Source organism: Tachysurus vachellii, chromosome 1, assembly GCF_030014155.1.
Source record: "Tachysurus vachellii isolate PV-2020 chromosome 1, HZAU_Pvac_v1, whole genome shotgun sequence".
NCBI lineage: Eukaryota > Metazoa > Chordata > Actinopteri > Siluriformes > Bagridae > Tachysurus > Tachysurus vachellii.
In genome coordinates, this window is record NC_083460.1 from 34615673 (window position 1) to 34638374 (window position 22702).

Genomic DNA, 22702 nt, shown 5'->3' on the forward strand with positions numbered 1-22702 from the left:
GCCCTCCCCTGATTTCTGTTTGAACACAGTATGACATAATTTTGAGTTGATGTGTCAAGGTATTTTCTCAAAACAATAATTCAGTTTTACACAGAAAAAAAGGTACTTACCTGCAAATGTGAGGCAACACCTCAGGCAATGTCATAGACTACTCGCAGGTGTATGTTCTTGTCCTCACATCTTTGAAGTAGCGCATCGATGACACACAGGGGATAGGCTAATCTATTTCAACACAAAAATGTGAATGATAAAACACTTTATACTGAGGAAAGGTTACAAATAATTACACAATCTCAATAAGAACACTCAGAATGATCCAAAACATTTTTCATGTTTTCTTATATTAGTGAATATTATAGAATTGTGGTAAAGTTTACATTTTGTAATATTTTGGAATCTCTAATATACATTCCATGAGGTTTATATTTGGTGACTAAAAAAATTAAATAAAATATGGCTTATGTTAGGGTCATGCTATTTTAGGCATTTTATGAATAGCTAGAATCAAACAGGGGAATTATCATTCTGGAACACTGGGTAAATAGTAAGAGATGTCACTACAATGGCACAGACTTGCCGTTCTCCTTGGCTCATGTTGACAAACATTAGGGGCATTTCATGACGACAGGATGCTCCAAACACTCCTGTAACATCAAGTTTCTTTGCTTGTTGTTGTGTCCTCAACACGTTGCCAGCCTTAAAGTTATTGAAGTCCTAAAGATTTAATGAAAACATTGAATTTATGGAAGGAATAATGGTCTTTTTCCCACAAGTTAAATCTAATATTTTATGGACTCAGTCCTAATAAAGTATTCTGCAACTATGACTAACTTCGTGGGGCTTTGAACTGTCAAGATGTGATAGCAGGTAGTCCTCCACATCCTTTTCATCAACAAACATGCGGGTTCCATGTAATGGCTCAACCGCACTTGTCCCTGAGCTTTGCTTCCTCACACGGTCAAAGTTGGCATCCAATGTCACTATCATATCTCCATCCACCTAGAAAACAAACAGTTACAGTAAACCTGGTTTTGTGCCTGCACCAGGTTTATACACTTATGCTGTTACTGTTTTAGTATAATACTTTAACCATAATTGCATTTTCCATGACCTGATGGCATTGAATTGATATCTGCAAATCAGATAATTTTGTATAATCAAAAAAGAACCATGCTAGAACTAGAACCAACCTTTGGACATGCTGGGCATGTGGTCCCATCATCTAATTGTGAGCAAACATCTACCAAACTTCTTTGTCGGAAGTGGTGATGCCTAAAATGGGCAATGGATTCTCCCACCAGGGCTCTGTGAAGGGTGTTAACCTACGGTATAAGCAGCAGTCAGTGAAAACATTACAGTTTCACATATTACATCTGGTGATGGTGGTTCACTCAGTTGTTGTTATTTTATAGAAAAATATCAAGAATACTTTTGCATGCAACTGTACAATCCTAGATGGTTCCATAAATGTTTATTTTTAGTTGTGATATTTAATCATGTAGTACAATCAAGGAAGAAAGTGTAATTTTCACATCTATATGCTAGGGCTGCTCAATTATGAGCAAAATCATAATCACGATTATTTTGGTAAATATCATAATCACAATTATTTAACACGATTACCCAGTGACTTTGAAAACATGCATTTATTTAACCTTTTTGTCATGTAAATGTTGAAATAGGCTACACATGTCAAAGCAGTGGTGCCTTCGAAGTGCCTTACAAACACATCGGTCCAGCAGCACGCAATTTATAATTGCACAATAATTGTTGCACAATATTGTTTTACCTCAATTATCTTCTTTTTGTAATTGTTTGAGCCAAAATTTAAATTGAAAATCAAAAACAATTAATTGCACAGCCCTACAATATGGACTCGTTAGTCTTCCATGAAAGGAACAGAAATGGGTTGGCGCAAAACTCTGCAGGAAATTGGATCTCGAGTAGGTCATGTATTGATCTAACAATAGTCTCTGGAACTATAGCTTTAGAATGTAAATAGGAAGTACTAGAGCAATCTACATTGGGAAGTGATCATTTTCCAATTTTATGCAATGTGGGATTAGAAATTTATCAACAATGCCAAATAGATGGAGATTTGATAAAGCTGATTGGGATAAATTTAACAGGTTATGTATTGATGGAATGGTGAATTATAGCTTAGATGATGATATAGATTTGTGTTCTGATCGATTAATTACAATTATTATAAATGCAGCTTAAGAATCCATTCCTAAATCAGAAGGTAAAGTAAGATTGAAAATTGTTCCATGGTGGAATGATGAATGCACTAAAGCTGTTAAAGATAGAAATAAGGCTTTTAGAGAGCTTAAGAAAACCTTAATACCTATAACTTTAATTAGTTATCAGAACAAACGGGCTCAGGCAAGGAAGATAATAAAGCAAGCTAAAAGGAAGTATTGGCAATCATTCTGCTCCACAATAGGAAGGGAAACCCAAATAGGAGAGGTATGGGGTGTCCTCAAAAAAATGGTTGGGGTTTATAGAACTCAGAATATACCAGTACTAGTAGATGAAGGGAAAACAGCAGTGACGCAAGAAGATAAAGCGGAAATGTTTGCTTCCATCTTTCAAAAGGCACACAGCTCAGATAACCTAGGCATAAATTATAAGAGACAGAGAGAAGAAATATTAAAGCAAAATCAAGATTTTTTAAATAAAAAAATGGCTAGTAAAACAGCTTTGGATGCTGCTTTTAATTTGTGAGAAAAGAGTTTTAATGAGGGTTAGAAGTACTGCTCCTGGGAAAGATAGAATCTGCTATATTATGATTAAACAGATGGATGATGTAATACTTAAAGTAATATTAGATCTTTGTAACAAAATTTGGAGGGAAGGATAATTACCGCTATCATGGAAACAAGCAATTGTAATCCCGATTCACAAACCAGGGAAAGATGCTACTATAGCAAGAAATTATAGGCCGATAGCGCTGACGTCTAACCTCTGTAAAGTAATGGAAAAAATGATCGTTAATCGACTATATTATGTATTGGAAAGCAAATGATTAATGGCTCCTTATCAGTATGGTTTTCGACCAGGTAGATCCACCCTAGATGCACTAATTAGATTAGAAATAGCAATGTAAGTGGTGTTAGTGGCAGTATACTTTGACATTGAAAAAGCATACGATATGATGTGGAGAGAAGGATTGCTGTTAAAGTTGCAAAGAATGAGAATTGAAGGAAGATTTTATAATTGGGTTTTAAGTTTCTTATTCGGACGATCAATACAAGTCAAGGTAGGAAATACAATTTCTGAGATGGTGAAAGTAGAAAATGGAACACCACAGGGAAGTGCCATTAGTCCTTCATTATTTAACATGATTAATGATTAATGATGTATTTGAAGGAATTCATCCAGGAATTAAAACAGCTTTATATGCAGATGATGGAGCAATGGTGAAAAGGGGAAGAAACGCGAAATATATAGTGAAAAAATTCAAGAAGCAATTGAGATTGTAGAGAATTGGTCATTGGAATGGGGATTTAGATTTTCTATATCCAAAACGTGTTGTCAGTTTTCTTACTAAAGAGGATTGCAGAAAATATTAAACTTCATCTGTATAAACAGCCACTAGACATTTTAAATATTTAGGTTTATGGTTTCACTCAAAATTAACATGGAAAATTCATGTCAAATATATTGAAGAGGGATGCAGCAAAGTTTATTCTCAAATTTAATGAGATGTATAGTAGGCCAGGAATGGGGAACTGACAAACAATCTATGATCAACATATACTGTACTCTTTTAAGATCCGTTTTGGATTATGAATGCATTATATATGGATCTGCAACAGATAGTATGCTTAAAAGGTTATACTTAATTCAGGCACGAGCGTTGAGATGTATTACAGGAGCAATTAAAACAACTCCAATCTCAGCAATGCAAGTGGAAACAGGAGAGTACCCATTAGAATTAAGATGCCAAAAACTAGCGGTTGCTTACTGGATCAGTTTACAAGGGCATAAACATGAACAATGTACTAAAGCAATTATTGAGGGGAGTTGGGAGACTATAAACTTAAAAGGAAATGGTTTTGCTTGGAAAGCAAAGGAGTGGGCTTCAGGAATGTCGCTAGATAACATATCATTCTCATTAACGGCAACTATTTCCCCAATACCCCCGTGGTTTTTTAGCCAACCTGAAGTTGATTTACTAATTCATGAGAGTGTTAAAAAAGGAAATATTGATATTAAGAACTATACAACTGAATATATTAGAACAGTTTATTTTTCATTTCTCCCAATATACACAGATGGATCAAGAAACCCAGAGATAGGTCGTACTGGATCAGCATTATGTTCCTGAATTTAAAATAGGAAAATATGGGAGATTAACTGATGGGACCTCAGTATATACTGCTGAACTGGTGGCAATTCAGATGGCACTTAGTTGGGTGGAAGAGGTGATGCCAAACAAAGTTGTGATTTGTTCAGATTCTGTGGCATCACTTATAAGCCTACTAACTTATCAAACAGTTAGATCTGATATTTATGTAGAAATATTGAATATTTTGTATAGATTAAGGCAAAGTGGAATAATAATTAAATTTGTTTGGGTACCAGCTCACGCAGATATACCAGGAAATGAAAGATCAGATAGAATGGCTAAAGATTCACTTAAATTGAACTCCCCCAATATTACTGTTGCATTAATTAGGATAGAAGGAAAAGATCATCAAAGAAGCTTGTAACTAGAAATGGCAAATGAATTGGAATGAGTGTAAAACGGGAAGGCATTTATATAATATACAAAAAACCGTAAGACAAAGTAAAACGACACTAAATTTAAGTAGGGAGGATCAGGTTATTTTAACAAGACTAAGGATGGGACATACTAAACTCAATTCTACACTTTATATTATAGGGAAACATGGTACGGGATTATGCGAATTATGCCAAGTAAAGGAAACAGTTGAACATGTGCTGGTTTTCGGCCCCAAGTATGATCAGGAAAGGAATGAGTTAATAAGAGAGCTACAGGGAATAGGTTGCAAAGTATTTACAACCAATAGCCTATTAAACACAAAACTTGGATCCGGGAAAATTGTAAGGTTAGTTTTAAAATTCATTAAGCATAGTGGTCTTAGAAATAGAATATAGACATATTTTGACATACTCCTACACCAGAGGTATTCAACTAAAATTTAAAGAGGTCCAGTAAGAGAAAATTTCTTGAAGCAAAGGTCCGGAAGATCATAATGTCTAACTAGTTAGTGTGATATATATTTAAGTAGCCTAGTAGTTGTATCAACATCTGCAAGCAATCAATACCTGACTGTCAAATCAAATAAATTCAGTACAATTCAAAAACTAAATATTTATTGTATGATTGTAGATATGTATAACGTTCTCTCGTTAAATAAATAAAAGTAGGGCTACATTTCAATAAGAGAAAATAAATAAAATGTGAAAATTGTGTTTGTTTAAATAAAGTGTTTAACTTTCCCTTTTATATCTCAGTGAGAGAACTGAGCTCTAGCTTGGCTTGGGGTTAAACCTGGGCTTGAATGGAGTCAGGGCCGCTCTCATACACATGTGGAGGTGCTCATTAATGACCCTGGAACCATATTTAGATTGGATTATGTTCATTGTAGAGAAAGCTGCACAGTTGTATGTAGAGCCAAATATGGTCAGGATGTGTAGGGCTACTTCCCTCACACTGTCTTCAGATTTGAGTGGAAATGTTTGTTCAAAACCTTTATGTTTTGTCTCTTAATGGTGTTTCACATTGTCACTTTTAATAAGTGCCACAGTTTCTGTACATATGAGACACACTGGTTTAGTGTGAACATAAATGAGTCTGTATATTCTGGAGTAAATGTTTTCGTTGTCCACTTTTCTTTTTTTTTGGAGAGCGGAATTTGTTCTTTATTCTTCCTTTCTCCGTCTCACTCTGTTTCTCTCCCTTTATTTTCTACATGTATCGCTATCTTTCTTTCTTTCTTTGTGTAACTTTACTCTAATTCTCTCTCATCTGTCTCGCACTGTTGAGTCACAGGGTTTACTTCAGGAATGCACAGACTTGATTGGCTGAGTGGTATCACGTGGGATGGTTTAACTCATATGCAATTGGTCTGTGTGTTTACATTACCTTTACCGTAAATATAGCAAAAGCTGCACCGGTGAAATAGAAGCGCCCCGTCAAGTTTTAAATCATAACCTTTTGTTTTGGCTGTAGGTCCGGGTAGTGACCTATGTCCTAGACTGAAATCACTTCACACTCCAGCACAGGTGGTGGCGGTATACACCATAAAGTTGATATACGCCAATAAATCCAAAGAAGAAGAAGAAGATTGGTTGTCTGGTCCAGGGAGGCGGGGCCTATGGGGTAACAGAGAAGGCAATGGCCATAAGGCGGCTATAAACTCACCCTCGGCTGGTCTTTAGTGATGGGGAAGAATCTCCGATTGAAGCTGTCAGCAATCAGCACGGCCTGGAGCGGCTGTTCCTCCTCATCCTGCTCCCCAGAGCCGCTTTTCCTCCACACACAAACACTTACAATAAACAACACCAGTCATAATCTCTTTCTCTCTCTCTCTCACTCTCACAAACACGCACACACACACACACAAATTAATAAATGGAAATTAAACTAATACTTTGTATTTGGTTAAATTTGCGGTCAGCGATCCTTACCCAACACAACAACGCCCCCATTATTGATTTTTTTTGTTTTGTTTTGTTTTTTAGGGGGGGATGTCACGCTTGCCTGTCTTGCCTGAGCCCTGATTTCATGTGTATTTTGCCTGTTTGTACAAGGCTTTTGTACCCACTTCTGTAGGTATCCTCTTTGGCCTGGCGAAGCTGATTGAGTCTTGTGCTGAACCAAAGGTTTATCGTTGTTGAATGTTTAATAAGACCCAAATGTCCTTACAAAATCTGATGTCACAGTGTCAGTGAACTCATCCACATCAGTAACTACAGCCTCAAACACACTGTGAGGTCGAAGCTCTGTTTAATTTGTCAGTCTGTACAGGTCTTACAAAAGGACTACATGACTATTGGTTGTCAGTTTTGTTTTTGCCTTTCATCGGGCTTGCTATACAACTTTTACCGGAGAAACGTAAAAGCAACGTTCAGAAACATAACAAACGCAGACGCGCCCCCTGTAAATCGAATGATGTCCGGGTCATCACGCACATCCTCCACGAACCGTCTGGTGTGACGTCATGACGTAACGTTGTACCGCTCATGTCCATCCATCCATCCATCTTCTACCACTTATCCGGGCAGCAGTCTAAGCAGGGACACCCAGACTTCCCTCTCCCCAGACACTTCGTCCAGCTCTTCCGGGGGAATACCGAGTCGTTCCTAGGCCATAGTCCCTCCAGCGTGTCCTAGGTCTTCCCCGGGGCCTCCTCCCGGTCGGACATGCCCGGAACACCTCCCCAGGGAGGCGTCCAGGAGGCATCCGAAACAGATGCCCGAGCCACCTCAGCTGACTCCACTCGATGTGGAGGAGCAGCGGCTCTACTCTGAGCTCCTCCCAAGTGATCGAGCTCCTCACCCTATCTCTAAGGGAGCGCCCAGCCACCCTGCGGAGGAAACTCATTTCGGCTGCCTGTATCCGGGATCTTGTCCCTTCGGTCATGACCCAAAGCTCATGACCATAGGTGAGGGTAGGAACGTAGATCGACTGGTAAATAGAGAGCTTCGCCTTGCTCTTTCTTCACCACAACAGACCGGTATATCGACTGCATCACTGCAGAAGATACACCGATCCGCCTGTTGATCTCCTGCTCCATCCTTCCCTCACTCGTGAACAAGACCCCAAGATACTTAAACTCCTCCACTTGAGGCAGGAGCTCTCTGCCATGACAGGCACGGGAGACCTTATGGCCACAGCTCTGCACGGCCACGTCGACAATGGAGGTGGAGAACATGGTCCACTCGGACTCAATGTTTCCAACCTCCCTCGGGATCTGGTTGAAGCTCTGCCGGAGGTGGGAGTTGAAGATCTCTCTGACCGGAGACTCTGCCAAACGTTCCCAGTGGACCCTCACAGTACGTTTGGGTCTGCCAAGTCTGTCCAACTTCCTCCCCTGCCATCGGATCCAACTCACCACCAGGAGGTGATCGGTTGACAGTTCCGCCCCTCTCTTTACCCGAGTGTCCAAGACATATGGCCGGAGGTCAGATGAAACAACCACAAAGTCGATCATCGACTTCCGACCTAGGGTGTCATGGTGCCATGTGTACTGATGGACACACTTATGCTTGAACATGGTGTTTGTTATGGACAAACTGTGACTAGCACAGAAGGGGGGGGGCGTTCCTCCCAATCACGCCCCTCCAGGTGTCACTGTCGCTGCCTATGTGAGCATTGAAGTCCCCCAGTAGAGCGACGGAGTCGCCAGTCGGAGCACTTTCCAGCACCCCTCCCGGAGCCGCCAAGAAGGTCGGGTACTCTACACTGCCATTTGGCCCGTTAGCACAAATAACAGTGAGAGACCTCTCCCCGACCTGAATGCACAGGGAAACGACCCTCTCATTGGGGTGAACTCCAACACATGGCTGCTGAGCTGGGGGCTTTGAGCAAGCCCACACCAGCCCACCGCCTCTCACCGCGGGCAACTCCAGTGTAGTAGAGAGTCCAGCCTCTCTCGAGGAGTTGGGTTCCAGAGCCCAAGCTGTGTGTGGAGGTGAGCTCGACTATCTCTAGTCGGTATCTCTCAACCTCCCGCACCAGCTCAGGCTCCTTCCCCCCCAGCGAGGTGACAGTCCATGTCCCTAGAGCCAGATTCCGTGTCCGGGGATTGGGTCGCCGAGGCTCTCGCCTTCGACTGCCACCCAATCCACATTGCACCAGCCCCTTACGGTTTCTCCTGCTGGTGGTGGGCCCACAGGAGATCAGCCCTTCGGGCCGAGCCCTGCCGGGCCCTGTGGGGTAAGACCCGGCCACCAGGCGTTCGCATGCGAGCCCCAACCCCGGGCCTGGCTCCAGGGTGGGGCCCCGGGTTGCGCCATACCGGGCGACGTCACGGACCTTGCTTTATTTTTTTTCATAAGAGGTTTTGAACTGCTTTTTGTCTGGCCTGTCACCCAGGACCTGTTTGCCTTGTGAGACCCTACCAGGGGCAGAAAGCCCCAGACAACATAGCTCCTAGGATCATTCAGACACGCAAACCCCTCCACCACAATAAGGTGGCGGTTCAAGGAGGGGTACCGCTCATGTGTTTGAGTTATTTAGTTAAGATGGCGGCGGAGTGTAGAAGTGAATGGGCGACGCGAAGTGTACAACTGTAAAGAATGTTTCCAGCTCTTTTACCGGATCCCGCTTTACGACAAATACCCAATTCGAAACTCGCTAAAGGCATTGAAATCAACTAGGATGGTTATATTATGACACAGAGCAAAAAGAAGAAGCGGGTGAATCGCAGTCTCCTGCTGGCCAAAAAGATCATCATCAAAGATGGCGGCACGGTGAGTTCACTAAATAACAACATTCACCTCCTACAGCACTCTGTCCTGTCTGTTACTTATTCATTCTGTGGTTAAACAGCAGATAAACACCACTACACACTACATACAGTCACATAGACAAGTTCATCAGGACAACTTCCTCTGTTTTAGACAAACAGCAACTTTCACCTGTACTGAAATTTATTAACGATCATCTCTAAAACCTACCAGTTTTTACTGTGTAAACACTGTCATCATTAGTGTCATCACAGACACTGGGTAACAGGAGTAATACTGTAGGTGTCATTATCACACATGTACGTTGATTAATCTCCTGTATACACACATCCTGAAGTGTTTATCCCTCTTATACAATAACAAAATTGGCTGTTCCTGTTAGCACTAATGTTATAGCAGCTATAAGCATCAGCCTCTTTCTCTCTCTCTCTTTGTCTCTGTCTCGCTCTCTCTTTCTCTCTCTCTCTCTCTCTCTTTCTTTTTCTCTCACTTTTGCTCAAAAATGTTAGGGGAAAAACTCCAGTATTTCTTAATTGACTAATGGTTTTCAAATGTGGATCACTTTAGTTTAGGTTTTTATTCATGACTGTTTAGAATCTTTTGAAAACGTAATTCTTTATCACTATAACATTGTTATTCAATCCTAAACACATTTTGCACCCAAGGGACATCAGTTACTGTATTGTGGGAACAGCCACTGGTTAATCCATGCAGTGTCAGACTGCCTGGGGAATGTTTCACAATGGCATGTCAGCAGTAGATTGTGTCAGAGATGATTTATTTCAGGCATACTTATTTACTAATTGTTTAGCATTTTGGTTCCTGGTTTTAGGATATATCTGTGGATCCATATCCATCTTTGGCCATACTGTATATGGTGTTGTGTTCCTTAAGAACTCCAGCTGTTACTGTGTTCACACTTTGTTTATGAGTACAGAAAGACAACCAGTTATCCTATGCTCAGTGATTAAACATGCCCCTTCTTCCTATAACAGAAAATAAAGTATTTTCTTAGTGTAGAAGAGTAAAAAAATATCCACTCTTCTTTCACACCTGTTTTTTTGGGACTTTGTCACAGTGTACATGATGTAACTCAGCTTCTGGTTTGTTCTTTCATGGAAACGTACTGATTTCTGTATGAAAATAAATTCACAAACCTTGAATTTCCCCCACAGGGGCACGGTGGCTTAGTGGTTAGCACGTTCACCTCACAACTCCAGGGTCGGGGTTCGATTCCCGCCTCCGCCTTGTGTGTGTGGAGTTTGCATGTTCTCCCCGTGCCTCTGGGGTTTCCTCCGGGTACTCCGGTTTCCTCCCCCCAGTCCAAAGACATGCATGGTAGGTTGATTGGCATCTCTGGAAAATTGTCCCTAGCGTGTGATTGTGTGAGTGAATGAGAGTGTGTGTGTGTGTGCCCTGCGATGGGTTGGCACTCCGTCCAGGGCGTATCCTGCCTTGATGCCCGATGACGCCTGAGATAGGCACAGGCTCCCCGTGACCCGAGGTAGTTCGGATAAGCGGTAGAAGATGAATGAATGAATGAATGAATTTCCCCCTGAGTTTTTAAATTTGTTAAATTGTGTCAAAGAGCTGATATATAAGAAAAAAATCTGTTTGTAGTTTTGTGACTTCACAACTAAGTCTCTTTTTAAACTTGTTTTAAATTATTTAGATACAGATTTCTTCACAGAAATGTCTTTATAGCTGTAATATATATTTACATTTACTCACTGCGGTTAGGACCGGTGATTAGAGGGTTTAGTGTTTGGAATGGTATTAATTGACTATTTAAAAACATAGAAGCCACTGGTTAAACTAAAAGGAATCGTTTATTATGAAGTCGCTAATTGTCAGAAGTGTAGCGGTGTTCAAAGCTGAGTAGCCAGAACTAGACAGGAGTTTGTTTTAGTTGTGGTCAGTAACTCTGTGTTCTTGAGTGTGTTTGATATAAGATATCATAAAAGATAAATTTGGGGACATGACTGATTGAAACAGATTAAACGCAGACACAGATGTGCTCAAATGGATGTTTTACATCTAAACAGTGCAGGTTAATGGTGTACAACCACAGAGTGCTGTTACTAACCTCCATACATTGCTGGGTGTTTGTCTGTATATTTTTATTGAAATACTCACTTTGCATACCTTAGCTTAAATTCTGCTATTACTACTAAGCCTTATAACAATAATAATCGTTATAATGATGATCCTTGTTTGTATATAGAGGTTGCAGCAGAAAAATACACTAGTAAGTTAAAAGCTGTGGCTTTCTCTTTGTTTCTGAACGTGTTCTATCGTGTGAGCGCTGGACTTAGACCCGCCTCCTCGCCTGTTCTCAACTGGGTCCAGGAGACGGGGAATAAGTATTCGGCATCTGTGTGGTGTATTTTATTGAGCGGCTTCACTTCGAGAGCAGCATCATGTCTGGTAGGGGTAAATGCGGTAAGGGACTCGGCAAAGGGAGCGCAAAGTGTCATCGTAAGGTCCTTCGCGATAACATCCAGGGAATCACCAAGCCGGCTATTCGCCGTCTGGCTCGCCGTGGCGGTGTTTAGCGTATTTCCGGCCTGATCTACGGAGAGACTCGCGGTGTGATGAAAGTCTTCTTGGAGAACGTCACCCGCGACGCCGTCACCTACACCGAGCACGCCAAAAGAAAGACCGTCACCGCCATGGATGTGGTGTACGTCCTGAAACGCCAAGGACGCACTCTGTACGGCTTCGGCGGATAAACGTTCAACACCGAACTACGTGAATACAACGGCTCTTTTAAGAGCCAGCCAAATATCCACAAAGAGATGTTCTTTCTTTACTGCGTGTGTGTGTGTGTGTCACAAATGACGTCAAAAGCCGATATATATATTTATATAATGGATGCTCTTGAGTACAATAATATACAAGTTAATTGATTTTATGTACATCTATCGTTCTCTTTTGCTTTCATATAGTGTGTGTGTGTGTGTGTGTGTGTGTGTGTGTGTGTGTGAGAAGACTGTTGGTAGGGACAGGATTTTTTCCCCCCTTTTCTTTTGTCAGAAAGCACAAATTTGTACATAATAAAAAATAAATAAACGTTAGGAAGTTAGGAAACACCAGACCACATGCTCTGGAGGATCTGAGAGGAACCTTTACAGCTCGGCTGTCACAACTAATCTGTTCAGAATGACAAAATGTTCATGAAAACCTGATTATCTACTGCTTTGTTTCTCTTCGTCAGGACACACACACACACACACACACTCACAATAGCAAAAGGCACTTTTAAGAGCCACGTCTGTCTTGTTATCCTGCTCTCTCTCTCTCTCTCTCTCTCTCTCTCTCTCTCTCTCTCTCTCTCTCTCTCTCACCCTCTCTCTCTGTCTCTTTCTCTCTCACTGTTTACATCTGTTGTTGTTGTTGTTGTTGTATCTGTTCGTCTTTCTGTCTGTTTCTGTTTCTGCCCCTCACCATGAGTGATTCAGAACTACAAGAACAGTTTATGCTGCTGGATAACCTGGTTGAGCATCAAGAAATCAATGATGAGCTCCAAAGTCTTGATGACTTACTTCAAGAGCTGCAGGGAGAGGAGGAAGCAGCACCAGTAAAAACACCTGAACCAAGGGTACATTGGAGAAAGAGAGACAGTGATGGAAACCTTGTCTATGCAAGACCAAGATCAAGCAGGAATCAGTCAAACGAGGGTCAGTATAATTTTTCATTCAAGATATATTGAACATCTGGATTGTTTAGGCACTTATGAATGTATCAAACAAGGAATATGATGGAAACAATCAAACCAGAAGCACTGATTTTTAACATGAAAATAAATTGTATTTGTGTAAAGAAGTATAAACTTCACTAAATGATTGGTCTTGGTAAGGTTTGTTTGAAGCAGTTTGTTCTGAGTGTGTTGTCAGTGGCCAACCAGCTTTTTTTTATGATCTGCTTCTACAACAAGCATTTTTTTGCTTTCCTCATCTATTTGACAACTTATATACAGATAACTGCAAGCAATTGAACTGTCTACATTTGGGTTTGGGAAATAAAAAGTCTGCTAGTCCTCTCGACTAAATGTTAAACAGTGAGTTGGGACCAATTTACACTGGTAATAAGGGAGATAAAATTGTGGGACAAGTTGTAAATGTTCTGAATGTTGTTCTTTATTGTTTTTATGTGGTACAGCTGATCACATTCGGAAAAAAAAGGATGCTCACTTCAATGCTCCTGACACTAACTGTGAGGTGACCTTTTCTCCAGAGACTGTTGGTGTGTACTTCATTCTGTAAATTACATTATTTATGTATATATATGTGTGTGTGTGTGTGTGTGTGTCTGTGTGTGTGTATGTGAGTGTTTAATATTCCATACTATTTTAACAGAGTGTTTCATGCAAGATCTCCAGCACTCACTGAGTGATTCTTTAGATGATGATGCATCAGCTCTTGGAACCTCAAGAGATCCTCTCCTAGTTTCCTCAAACTGGAGTACAAGACAAAGTCTCATTTCAGAGAAGTGGGGGGCAGAGAGACCCCGCCTGGTGAATATGGCTGTGGCACGAGAAAATGTGGTAACACACATCTGTGTGGAATAAATCCAGCTGCAGTCCGGTGTTGTGACTGTCGACCACGGCCCTTCTTTTGTGCTGAATGTGATGTCATCATGCACACCAGACATGTTCTCCATAACCGAGATGCCATGACTCCTGGATTCTACCAGCCATTGCCTCCAACAACTTTTGTTGTAGATAAGGCTCTTTCCCATTGTGGTAAGTTCTTGTTTGTGTCTGGACAACATAAATATCATTCTAGGAATTGTTACATAAGCTTTATTATTTAAATATGCCTTTTTGTCTCTTGTTGTTTGATATTGAATTTATGTGTACACTTCATGTCAGTCAGCTTTTTGAGCATCTCTGTATACTTTTTCAGCAATGTACTTCAATACCATAGAATCGTTCCAATGTTATATTACTCAGTCAATCCAGATGAGCTTAATTCAGCTTTGATCTTGTTCAGTGCACCATGTGCCTGTGGAGGTTCCTGACAAAAATTGAGGTTGTTCACCAGAGTCATTGAGGGTCAGCCCAGGGAAGACTGTTGCTGTGATCACAATGAATGGTAAGTGTGTGAAGATAAAAATGTATACATGCTCATGATCACAGCAACCAGCAATGGTATTGAAGTACTGTACATTGTAAGATCTACACATGACTTCTGAGTAATGTTTAACAAAGTCTACAAAGTATACAAAGTCATGTAAAAAAAGGTTGAAATAATCCTATAATAATGTAAAAAGGTTTACATTAAAGTGGAAATGTTTCTGATTTTTTCAGGACGATATGATCTAAGCATGCCTGAGTTGAGTTGTGAGGCATGCCAAGCCACTTGGGCTGCTGGAGTGGTCGAGTTAAATCGAAGTGACTACTGGCCTGCGACCCTTAACCTTGCCACAATTTATGCCACAGATGTCTTTTTTCATTTGAAGAAATGAAGATGGTAGCACCAGGACTGTCCTGCCAAGCTTTTTCAAGAATGCTGGATCAGCGAACTGTCCGTTTTGGTCGTGTGAGTATTGCATTTATTTATCCTACAGTATTGGTTCTTTCTGTATTCTGGGTTGAAAGGTGTTTGATGCTAATGCATTTGTTTTACATTATTATCTGTTGGTTTCCTTACTTTTAATAGACTGGCAAGATCTCCACAGACAGTTTTCAGAAAAGCTTTTTTGAGTGGGTGGATGTCCGTTTTGAGGTGGACAAAATCTGCAAGGAAGAGCCTTTCATCTGTCCTGCATGCACCCCAGATATTCTGGCAGTTTCAGTAGATGGAAACCGCAAGCTTTACCCTTTCAAGAATGCAGCTAGGTATACCAAAACTGTGTATAATGTCACACTGTTGAAACAATATTAATAAGAAAAAATATCCATTTAATCTGCACACTAAAGTTAAATTAGATTACAATGTATCATTAACTTTTGTGTGCGTTTTTTTTTTTGTATAGATCTGAAGAACAGGCCATATTTGAAGACGTCTTTATAGCTATGGATGAAGATGTGACAAGATTTGTGGACTACATTCACAAGGCATCCAAATATGTACTGTAAAATCACAGATGATTAGATTTTATACAGGAGTACAATTGCCTCCAACTACAAATTTTCTATATTATAGGTCAGTGGAAGAGGTGTTTGTGGAGGGGAGTGGTCAGCAGCCAGAGAGACCTCCCAAAGATCTGCTAGAAAGGTAGACGAGGAGGGACTGGAGCTTGCGGTGTGTCGGCATGGAGTGCTACTCTGTGCGTTAAATATGTACGGGGGGAAATTTATGCTTATCCCCTGTACCTGCAAAAATGGCTGGCTAGTAGGCAAATCACCTTTTTTTGTATGGATGTGACCTGCAAATATTGGCCTTACCTCCAAAGAATTGCAAAAAGCTGCCCAGAGCTCCAGCACCTTCTTAACATGAAGCCCTTTCTTTCAGTATTCCATGCCAAAGCCCATGATTTTAAGTGCGAAGTAGGTGTACTTTGCTATGAGATTAATAAAATCTGCAAATGAATATCAAAAATATCAAAACTGAAAAATATCTCAGCATTATATTATTATTTTTCATTCCTAATCAGGTAAAATGGAGTGGAGCATATCAGGATGGGGCTGGTTTAACACTAGGAGAAGAGGTGGAACAGTGCAATGCTTTCCTCTCCAGGATTGCAGTGACCACAAAACACATGTCTAAAGCAGGTAAAATGACCTTCTACTGCACTTGTTACATCATTACAGGGGGAATATGGTAACATGATATTTTCTGTGTTTGCAGGACACACAGACATGCTGACTCTCATGGCCATGTGCTGGAATCAACAAAAGTTCAACAATTTGGCCACCACACTGAGCTACCGATATCAGAAGGTAAGATAGAATCAGTAGAATTAGTTTTAGATGCTCAGTAATGAATGTCATTAATTTTTGAAGCTGTACAGGGTTATTCAAAACGAATGAACCGATATCATGACGCATTGCTTCAGTTCTCAAGCATTGTCATGGAATGAGTCAGTGACCGTGAGTTATCTAAGTTGATTGTGAATATAATACTTGTGACTTGGCTGGAGTTTTCTTTTTTAATTAACCCTGTATTTTGAAGATTTATTTGTTTTTATACTATCTGATTTCTTGTCATTTCAGACCACGAAAGCTCTGCAAAGCCAGTTGCAAAACCTAGAGTGCATGAAGGTCGAACTGACAGTGACAGAGAGCCAATTGGAAGACTGGGTCAATGATGTAAAGGAGTGGGCAGACGGTGAGGAAATGACTAGTGTGTGTGTGTGTGTGTATACTGTGTATATTTATGTTACTAGTAATACATTTAGTTGTAATTAATTGTAATTGTTACTCTTGTTGTAATTTCTTCTCAGCAACAACAACAACCACCACAAGTGATGTTGATGCTTTGGCCAGCAGAATTGAGGTGCTGGTGGCGAGTATCAAGAGGCGTTCCCAGCGTCTCTATAAAGATACAGATGGCAACAAAGGTCGTGCCAGGATCCGCCGCAAGATCAGGGAAGAGAAGGGGATCCTGACATCGGTTGTGGAGAAATACAACATAATGGTTCCAAAAACAGAAACTCTGTGCTTGGAAACCATTTTGTCTGGTGAGACAGCTTGGCCATGGCAGCTACCACACAGTGGTATGTACAATAGTCTGACAATTCTTTTACATAATGACACATCAGCCACACATGTCAATCTGCAACCCGATATGACGTAATTTTTTCTCATGCATTCCAGACACTGTTGATTTAAGGACAAAAAGAAAGGCATTCGACATCATCATGTCACTAAGGCGACTTCAGGAAGAGCAGAAAATTGTTGTTGCAGAGATGAATCAACATTGGAAATATCTTTCAACTCGTGCAGAGACCCTCCGAGAACTGTCTTGCTTGTTTGCCAGCGAGAGTCTGAAAAGTAAGAATTTGTAATATATGGCACAAACATAAGCATAAACAAAGGGCTGCCCCATTTTTTTTTCTGGAAAATGAACTCAAAACACAGTTCCAGTTCCATAGCTGAGAAAGAATGTTATAAGTTAAGTTATTTCAGCCATCACAACTGTAAGCTTATCTTTATTTTACTGTTAGTAAGAGTCTGACTGTTTTGACTAGTGCATATTCCTATAACTACATAGGACATGTCCTGTCTAATCATTAAAGTAAAAATCCCTAATAAACATGCACAACAATGATGATTTTTTATAAGGTTTCTAACGGAGGGTTAATGTTATTTTGTTTTTCTTTTTAAGATTCACAATGTGGCCTAAGTGAAGAAGGTTTAAAAGGTCTGCAGAGCATCATCCACAGAAAGCAACATAAAATCAGAGATATGAGGGTGCAAGCAAGAGACTGTTACCGGCATGTTTTGTCTGGAGCTGAGAACATCAACTTTTTAAACAAATCGCCAGCTGATGACTATGACAGTGACAGTGACTTTGAAAATTCTGATGATGAACTGTAATGTAAAAACCTTTTTTTTTCTTGACAGTGAACCAGTGACCTTAATCATGAATCTAAAGTGTGTAATAAAATCTGCTTTTTGTCATTTTATAAATATAACCAAACTGTAGTCTTTTTTTCCCATACATAGAAATACAAGCAGTCAGTGATGGAAATGAAGTGTGTTATTGTAAGGCTAAGTACTGTACTGTACTAAAGTATAGATTTCAGGTACTTGTACTCTAGATGATTTGTTACTTCTCATGGCTCTTTGTAGTTGTAAAGTACTAGGCTGCAAAATACTTTTTACTGAGCTTATAAAATACGATATTTTGGTATGAATAAAACTACTCAGTAGTTCTCATATAGAATAAATACAGCCAAAAGAATATTAATATGCCAAGAAAAAAACAAAGATTTATAACTCGTTGTACAGTAATACAGTTGTCTACAAAATAGTTCAAAATGACCTCCACCAACTACAACACTAAATAATCATGAGTTTAATGAGTAATAATAATCAAAGGAAATTTGAGTCATATTGGAAATATGAAGAGTTCAGGTGCAAAAGCCTCTAATCCATTTGGAATTTTTTTTTTTTTATAAAATGAGCATTTTTCTTAGGTGCCAATGTTTATGTTCAGATTATTCACTTTAATGGCAATAAAAATAACCTATTTCATGCCATTAAAGTGGAATTAATGGACAGAAAAAGGAGTCTAAGAAAATGCCCATTTCAGAAAAAAATTTTAAACACCACTTACAGGCTTTTGCATCTAAACACTTTAAATGAAATTTTAGGTCTTCATCCCTGGGCTGAGGAAAAACAACTGTGGCCACATGCCTGTGTTCTATATTAGGGTACTGTATAACAGTTGAAACCTGTTTATAGACATGGAATAAGCAGCTTATAATAAGGACATAGACAAGCAAGACAAAGAAATCTATTATGATAAGGAGGAATCCTTATTTCCCAACACTTCCACAAGTTCATTTATTGCTGTTTTGCTATTCAGGTGTTCAAATTATGCAGACTGCTTTTACGAACATTTGTGAAAGAATGAGTTGCTCTCAGGAGCTCAGTGAATTCCAGCATGGTACCTTGACAGGATGCCACCTGTGCAATAATTTCCTCACTACTAAATATTCCACAGTAAACTGTTAAAGGTGTTATAACAAAGTGGACGCGATTGGGAACGACAGCAACTCAGCCAAGTGATAGAACATGTAAAACCACAGAGCGGGTCAGAGGATGCTGAGACACATAGTGCACAGAGGTCATCAACTTTCTGCAGGGTCAATAGCGACAGTCCTCCAAACTTCATGTGGCCTTCAGATTAGCTCAAGAACAGTACACAGAGAGTTTCATGGTCGAACAGCTGCATCCAAGCCTTACATCAGCAAGTGCAATGCAAAGCATGGGATGCAGTGGTGTAAAGCACGCCGCCACTCGACTCTAGAGCAGTGAAGACTTGTTCTCTGGAGTGACTTATTACGCTTCACTGTCTGGCAATCCTATAGACAAGCCTGGTTTGGGGGTTACCAGGGGAACGGTACTTGTCTGCACTGTGCCAAGTGTAAAGTTTGGTGGAGGGGGATTATTATGTGGGGTTGTGTTTAAATAGTTGGGCTCGGCCCCTTAGCTCTAGTGAAAGGGACACTTAATGCTTCAGCATACCAAGACATTTTGGACAGTTTCATGCTACCTATTGTACTTTGTCGGAGCAGATTGGGGACGGCCCGTTCCTGTTCCAACATGACTGAACACAAGTGCAGAAAGCAAGATCCATAAAGACATGGATGAGTGAGTTTAGTGTGGAAGAACTCGACCGTCCTGCACAAGAGTCCTGACTTCAACCCGATAGAACACATTTGGGATGAATTAGATCAGAGACTGTAATCCAGGCCTTCTTGTCCAACATCAGTGTCTGACCTGCCGGTGCTTGAACAGGAGCAGCATCTAGTAAGTCCGTCTTTATTTGTGCAGAAGTATAGAAATTTCCACATAATTTATTGATTTTCTATACATTGAATTTTTTTCGCCGGATAAATCTGCAATATGAAAAAAAAAATCATTTTCATTACTGAGCTTAAGGGTCTGAGTGGCATTTTAGTCAATAACTCCTGAGCTAAACGCTGTTACTACATAAATAACACCTCTGTTCTATCGTAGTAATGTAGAGAAGCAGCTACAACTGCGTTGTGCTAGTAACAGCGTTTAGCTCAGGAGTTATTGACTCGGGAAACTTCAATCTGTTTATACATATACAATATACATATGCGGCCAACTTCCCGCTCCTTCAGTTCTCTCCAGCGCTGGAAAGCTGATCCTATACTAACACGGGTCCTACTTCTGGCCTTATCGTAAGCCTTTCTTAGCTTTCTTTCTTTGTTTTTATCCTCCATGTCAATGTTAAAACCGCTTTCAGCAGGTTGACGGCGGCGACAACCCGCCGGAGCAGCAGCAGGTTGACGGCGGCGACAACCCGCCGGAGCAGCAGCAGGTTGACGGCGGCGGCGACACGCCGGAGCAGCAGCAGGTTGACGGCGGCGACACGCCGGAGCAGCAGCAGGTTGACGGCGGCGACACGCCGGAGCTTGAACAGGAGCAGCATCTAGTAAGTCCATCTTTATTTGTGCAGAAGTATAGAAATTTCCACATAATTTATTGATTTTCTATAAATTGAATTTTTTTCGCGGGATAAATCTGCAATATAAAAAAAATCATTTTCATTTTTGGCAGAACTAACAGCAGATGGTGGTACTGAGCTTAAGGGTCTGAGTGGCATTTTAGTCAATAACTCCTGAGCTAAACGCTGTTACTACATAAATAACACCTCTGTTCTATCGTAGTAATGTAGAGAAGCAGCTACAACTGCGTTGTGCTAGTAACAGCGTTTAGCTCAGGAGTTATTGACTCGGGAAACTTCAATCTGTTTATACATATACAATATACATATGCGGCCAACTTCCCGCTCCTTCAGTTCTCTCCAGCGCTGGAAAGCTGATCCTATACTAACACGGGTCCTACTTCTGGCCTTATCGTAAGCCTTTCTTCGCTTTCTTTCTTTGTTTTTATCCTCCATGTCAATGTTAAAACCGCTTTCTGCTAATGTCACACATGCACACTGAACACTCTCTCCGCCGCATATTGACAAGACCCGCCCCTTACTGCTCATTGGCTACACGTTTGTTTTGATTTTTGTTTTGTTTGGTGGCCCGTTGCACAAAACAAAACCTTATTCAATAAAGGACAATTCATTCAGTATAAAGATTTATAGTTTACTACTTCTTTGCACTAATACAAAGAAAAAAGTGGACTTATTGTTAGTTCTATGTAATTTTGCTATGAGTTTACCGGTCTGGCCCCCTTGAGATCAGATTAATGTGTTTGTGGGCTCCAGACCAAAATGAGTTTGACACCCCTGTACTAAAATGTAGGTCATGCTAATGTGGTCATGTGGTGTTTCTCTCTTGCAGCCTATCAACATAAATGCTTATGCTACAGTGAAAACCACAGCTGAGTTTTTAATGTCAGGGTCTGCACTGTTCGGCAATATAGCCGAGATGGCTATATCGAAGGAAACCTCTGTAATCTGCCTGGCTGCCATCATCATTACTGTCCAATTAGTGTTGATGGGTCTCCTTTTGTTCATGGGTGAGTATTGCAAAATTATTTCTTTTTCAGCCATAAAGGTGTATATATAGCAACAAGCTTTCCAGATATGTTCTGGCTGTTAATGTTTTCAGAAGGAACATCTGATTTATGGACTTTCTTTTTTCTTATCCCCTATCAGCATGCAAAGACCTGAACAGAAGGAATAATTTGGTTTGTTTAAGAAAGATGAATTTAATTAATTTAACAATTGCTATTTTGCTTTTTTTTTTTAATCTTGCTTTCACAATAGTGGTCAGTACATTAAGAGCCAATGAACAGCCAAAATAAAAAGAATGAAGTTTGTGATGTACTGACCACTATTGTGAAAGCAAGATTTTGAATGTAATTTATGTAATTTGTTTAATTTTTTGTAATTTTTAATGAAATGTTTTTAATGTAGTTTAATTTGTTAGTAATTTTTTAATGTAATATGTTCAATTTGTTTATTATTTTTTAATATCATTTTTTGATAATTTTTTTTATCAATTTAATAAATATTTTTTAAAAATTAATTGTTGTGGTTTTTATTATTTTATTTCACAGTTTAGCTCCAACTTTTTATATATATGTGTGCACTGTAAAAAATTTCTGTAAATTTACATAGAAATTTAACAGCAAATTGCTGTTATCATGAAATATCAGTAGATATTTTGCAGTGCATTGTGGGAAGGCTTGTTCATTTCAGGTTAGTGGTCGAGCAACAACAGTATTTCACTGTTATTTTAACGGTATTATATCATATTTTTTTATTTGTGCGACGTGGATTATCACCACAAGGTAGTTTGCACCTTTATCTATGTTTGTCATATCTTTAAAAAATAAATATTACATGGGAATTTTAAATGTTTTAATCAGAGAAAGCAATAGTTATCGCAAAATATATCCGTTAAATATAATGTGTTGCAATGTATTTCTAAAAATAAAGTCATGAAAATATATGGGTAACGGATCAGTCAAAACATAGACCGTCCTCATAATTGTGTGCCGCGGACTGATTACGAAAATTGTGAAATTCAAAGCTCTGGAGCGAAGCAGCGCGGACCTGCGCAACTCTCCCGGTGTGCGACCCCCCATAATGCCTGAAATCTGCCATCGTGTTGTTAACAGGTAAGAGTTCGCTTTTATTCTGCTTAT

At 40.0% G+C, this 22702-nt stretch overlaps 1 protein-coding gene and 1 pseudogene across 1 annotated transcript; both read left to right on the forward strand.

The window, feature by feature from the left end:
• Nucleotides 1-11867: 11867 nt before the first annotated feature.
• On the forward strand, nt 11868-12179 carry LOC132842444 (histone H4-like; annotated as a pseudogene).
• Nucleotides 12180-14762: 2583 nt separating this feature from the next.
• LOC132842451 (uncharacterized) lies at nt 14763-17963 on the forward strand. The gene is made up of 10 exons (XM_060865127.1): nt 14763-14990; nt 15111-15289; nt 15427-15520; nt 15597-15940; nt 16048-16165; nt 16242-16333; nt 16607-16721; nt 16837-17109; nt 17210-17386; nt 17721-17963. The coding sequence occupies exons 4-10, from the start codon at nt 15809-15811 to the stop codon at nt 17930-17932; spliced, it is 1119 nt and encodes a 372-aa protein (XP_060721110.1). The 5' UTR covers nt 14763-14990; nt 15111-15289; nt 15427-15520; nt 15597-15808; the 3' UTR covers nt 17933-17963.
• The last annotated feature ends 4739 nt before the right edge of the window (nt 17964-22702 follow it).

Coding starts and splice junctions, on each gene's coding strand:
- LOC132842451 (XM_060865127.1), top strand. CDS start 15,809: ATGGATGTGACCTGCAAATATTGGCCTTACCTCCAAAGAATTGCAAAA. Junction 15,941..16,047: donor CCCATGATTTTAAGTGCGAA/GTAGGTGTACTT, acceptor ATTCCTAATCAG/GTAAAATGGAGTGGAGCATA. Junction 17,387..17,720: donor TGCCAGCGAGAGTCTGAAAA/GTAAGAATTTGT, acceptor TTTCTTTTTAAG/ATTCACAATGTGGCCTAAGT.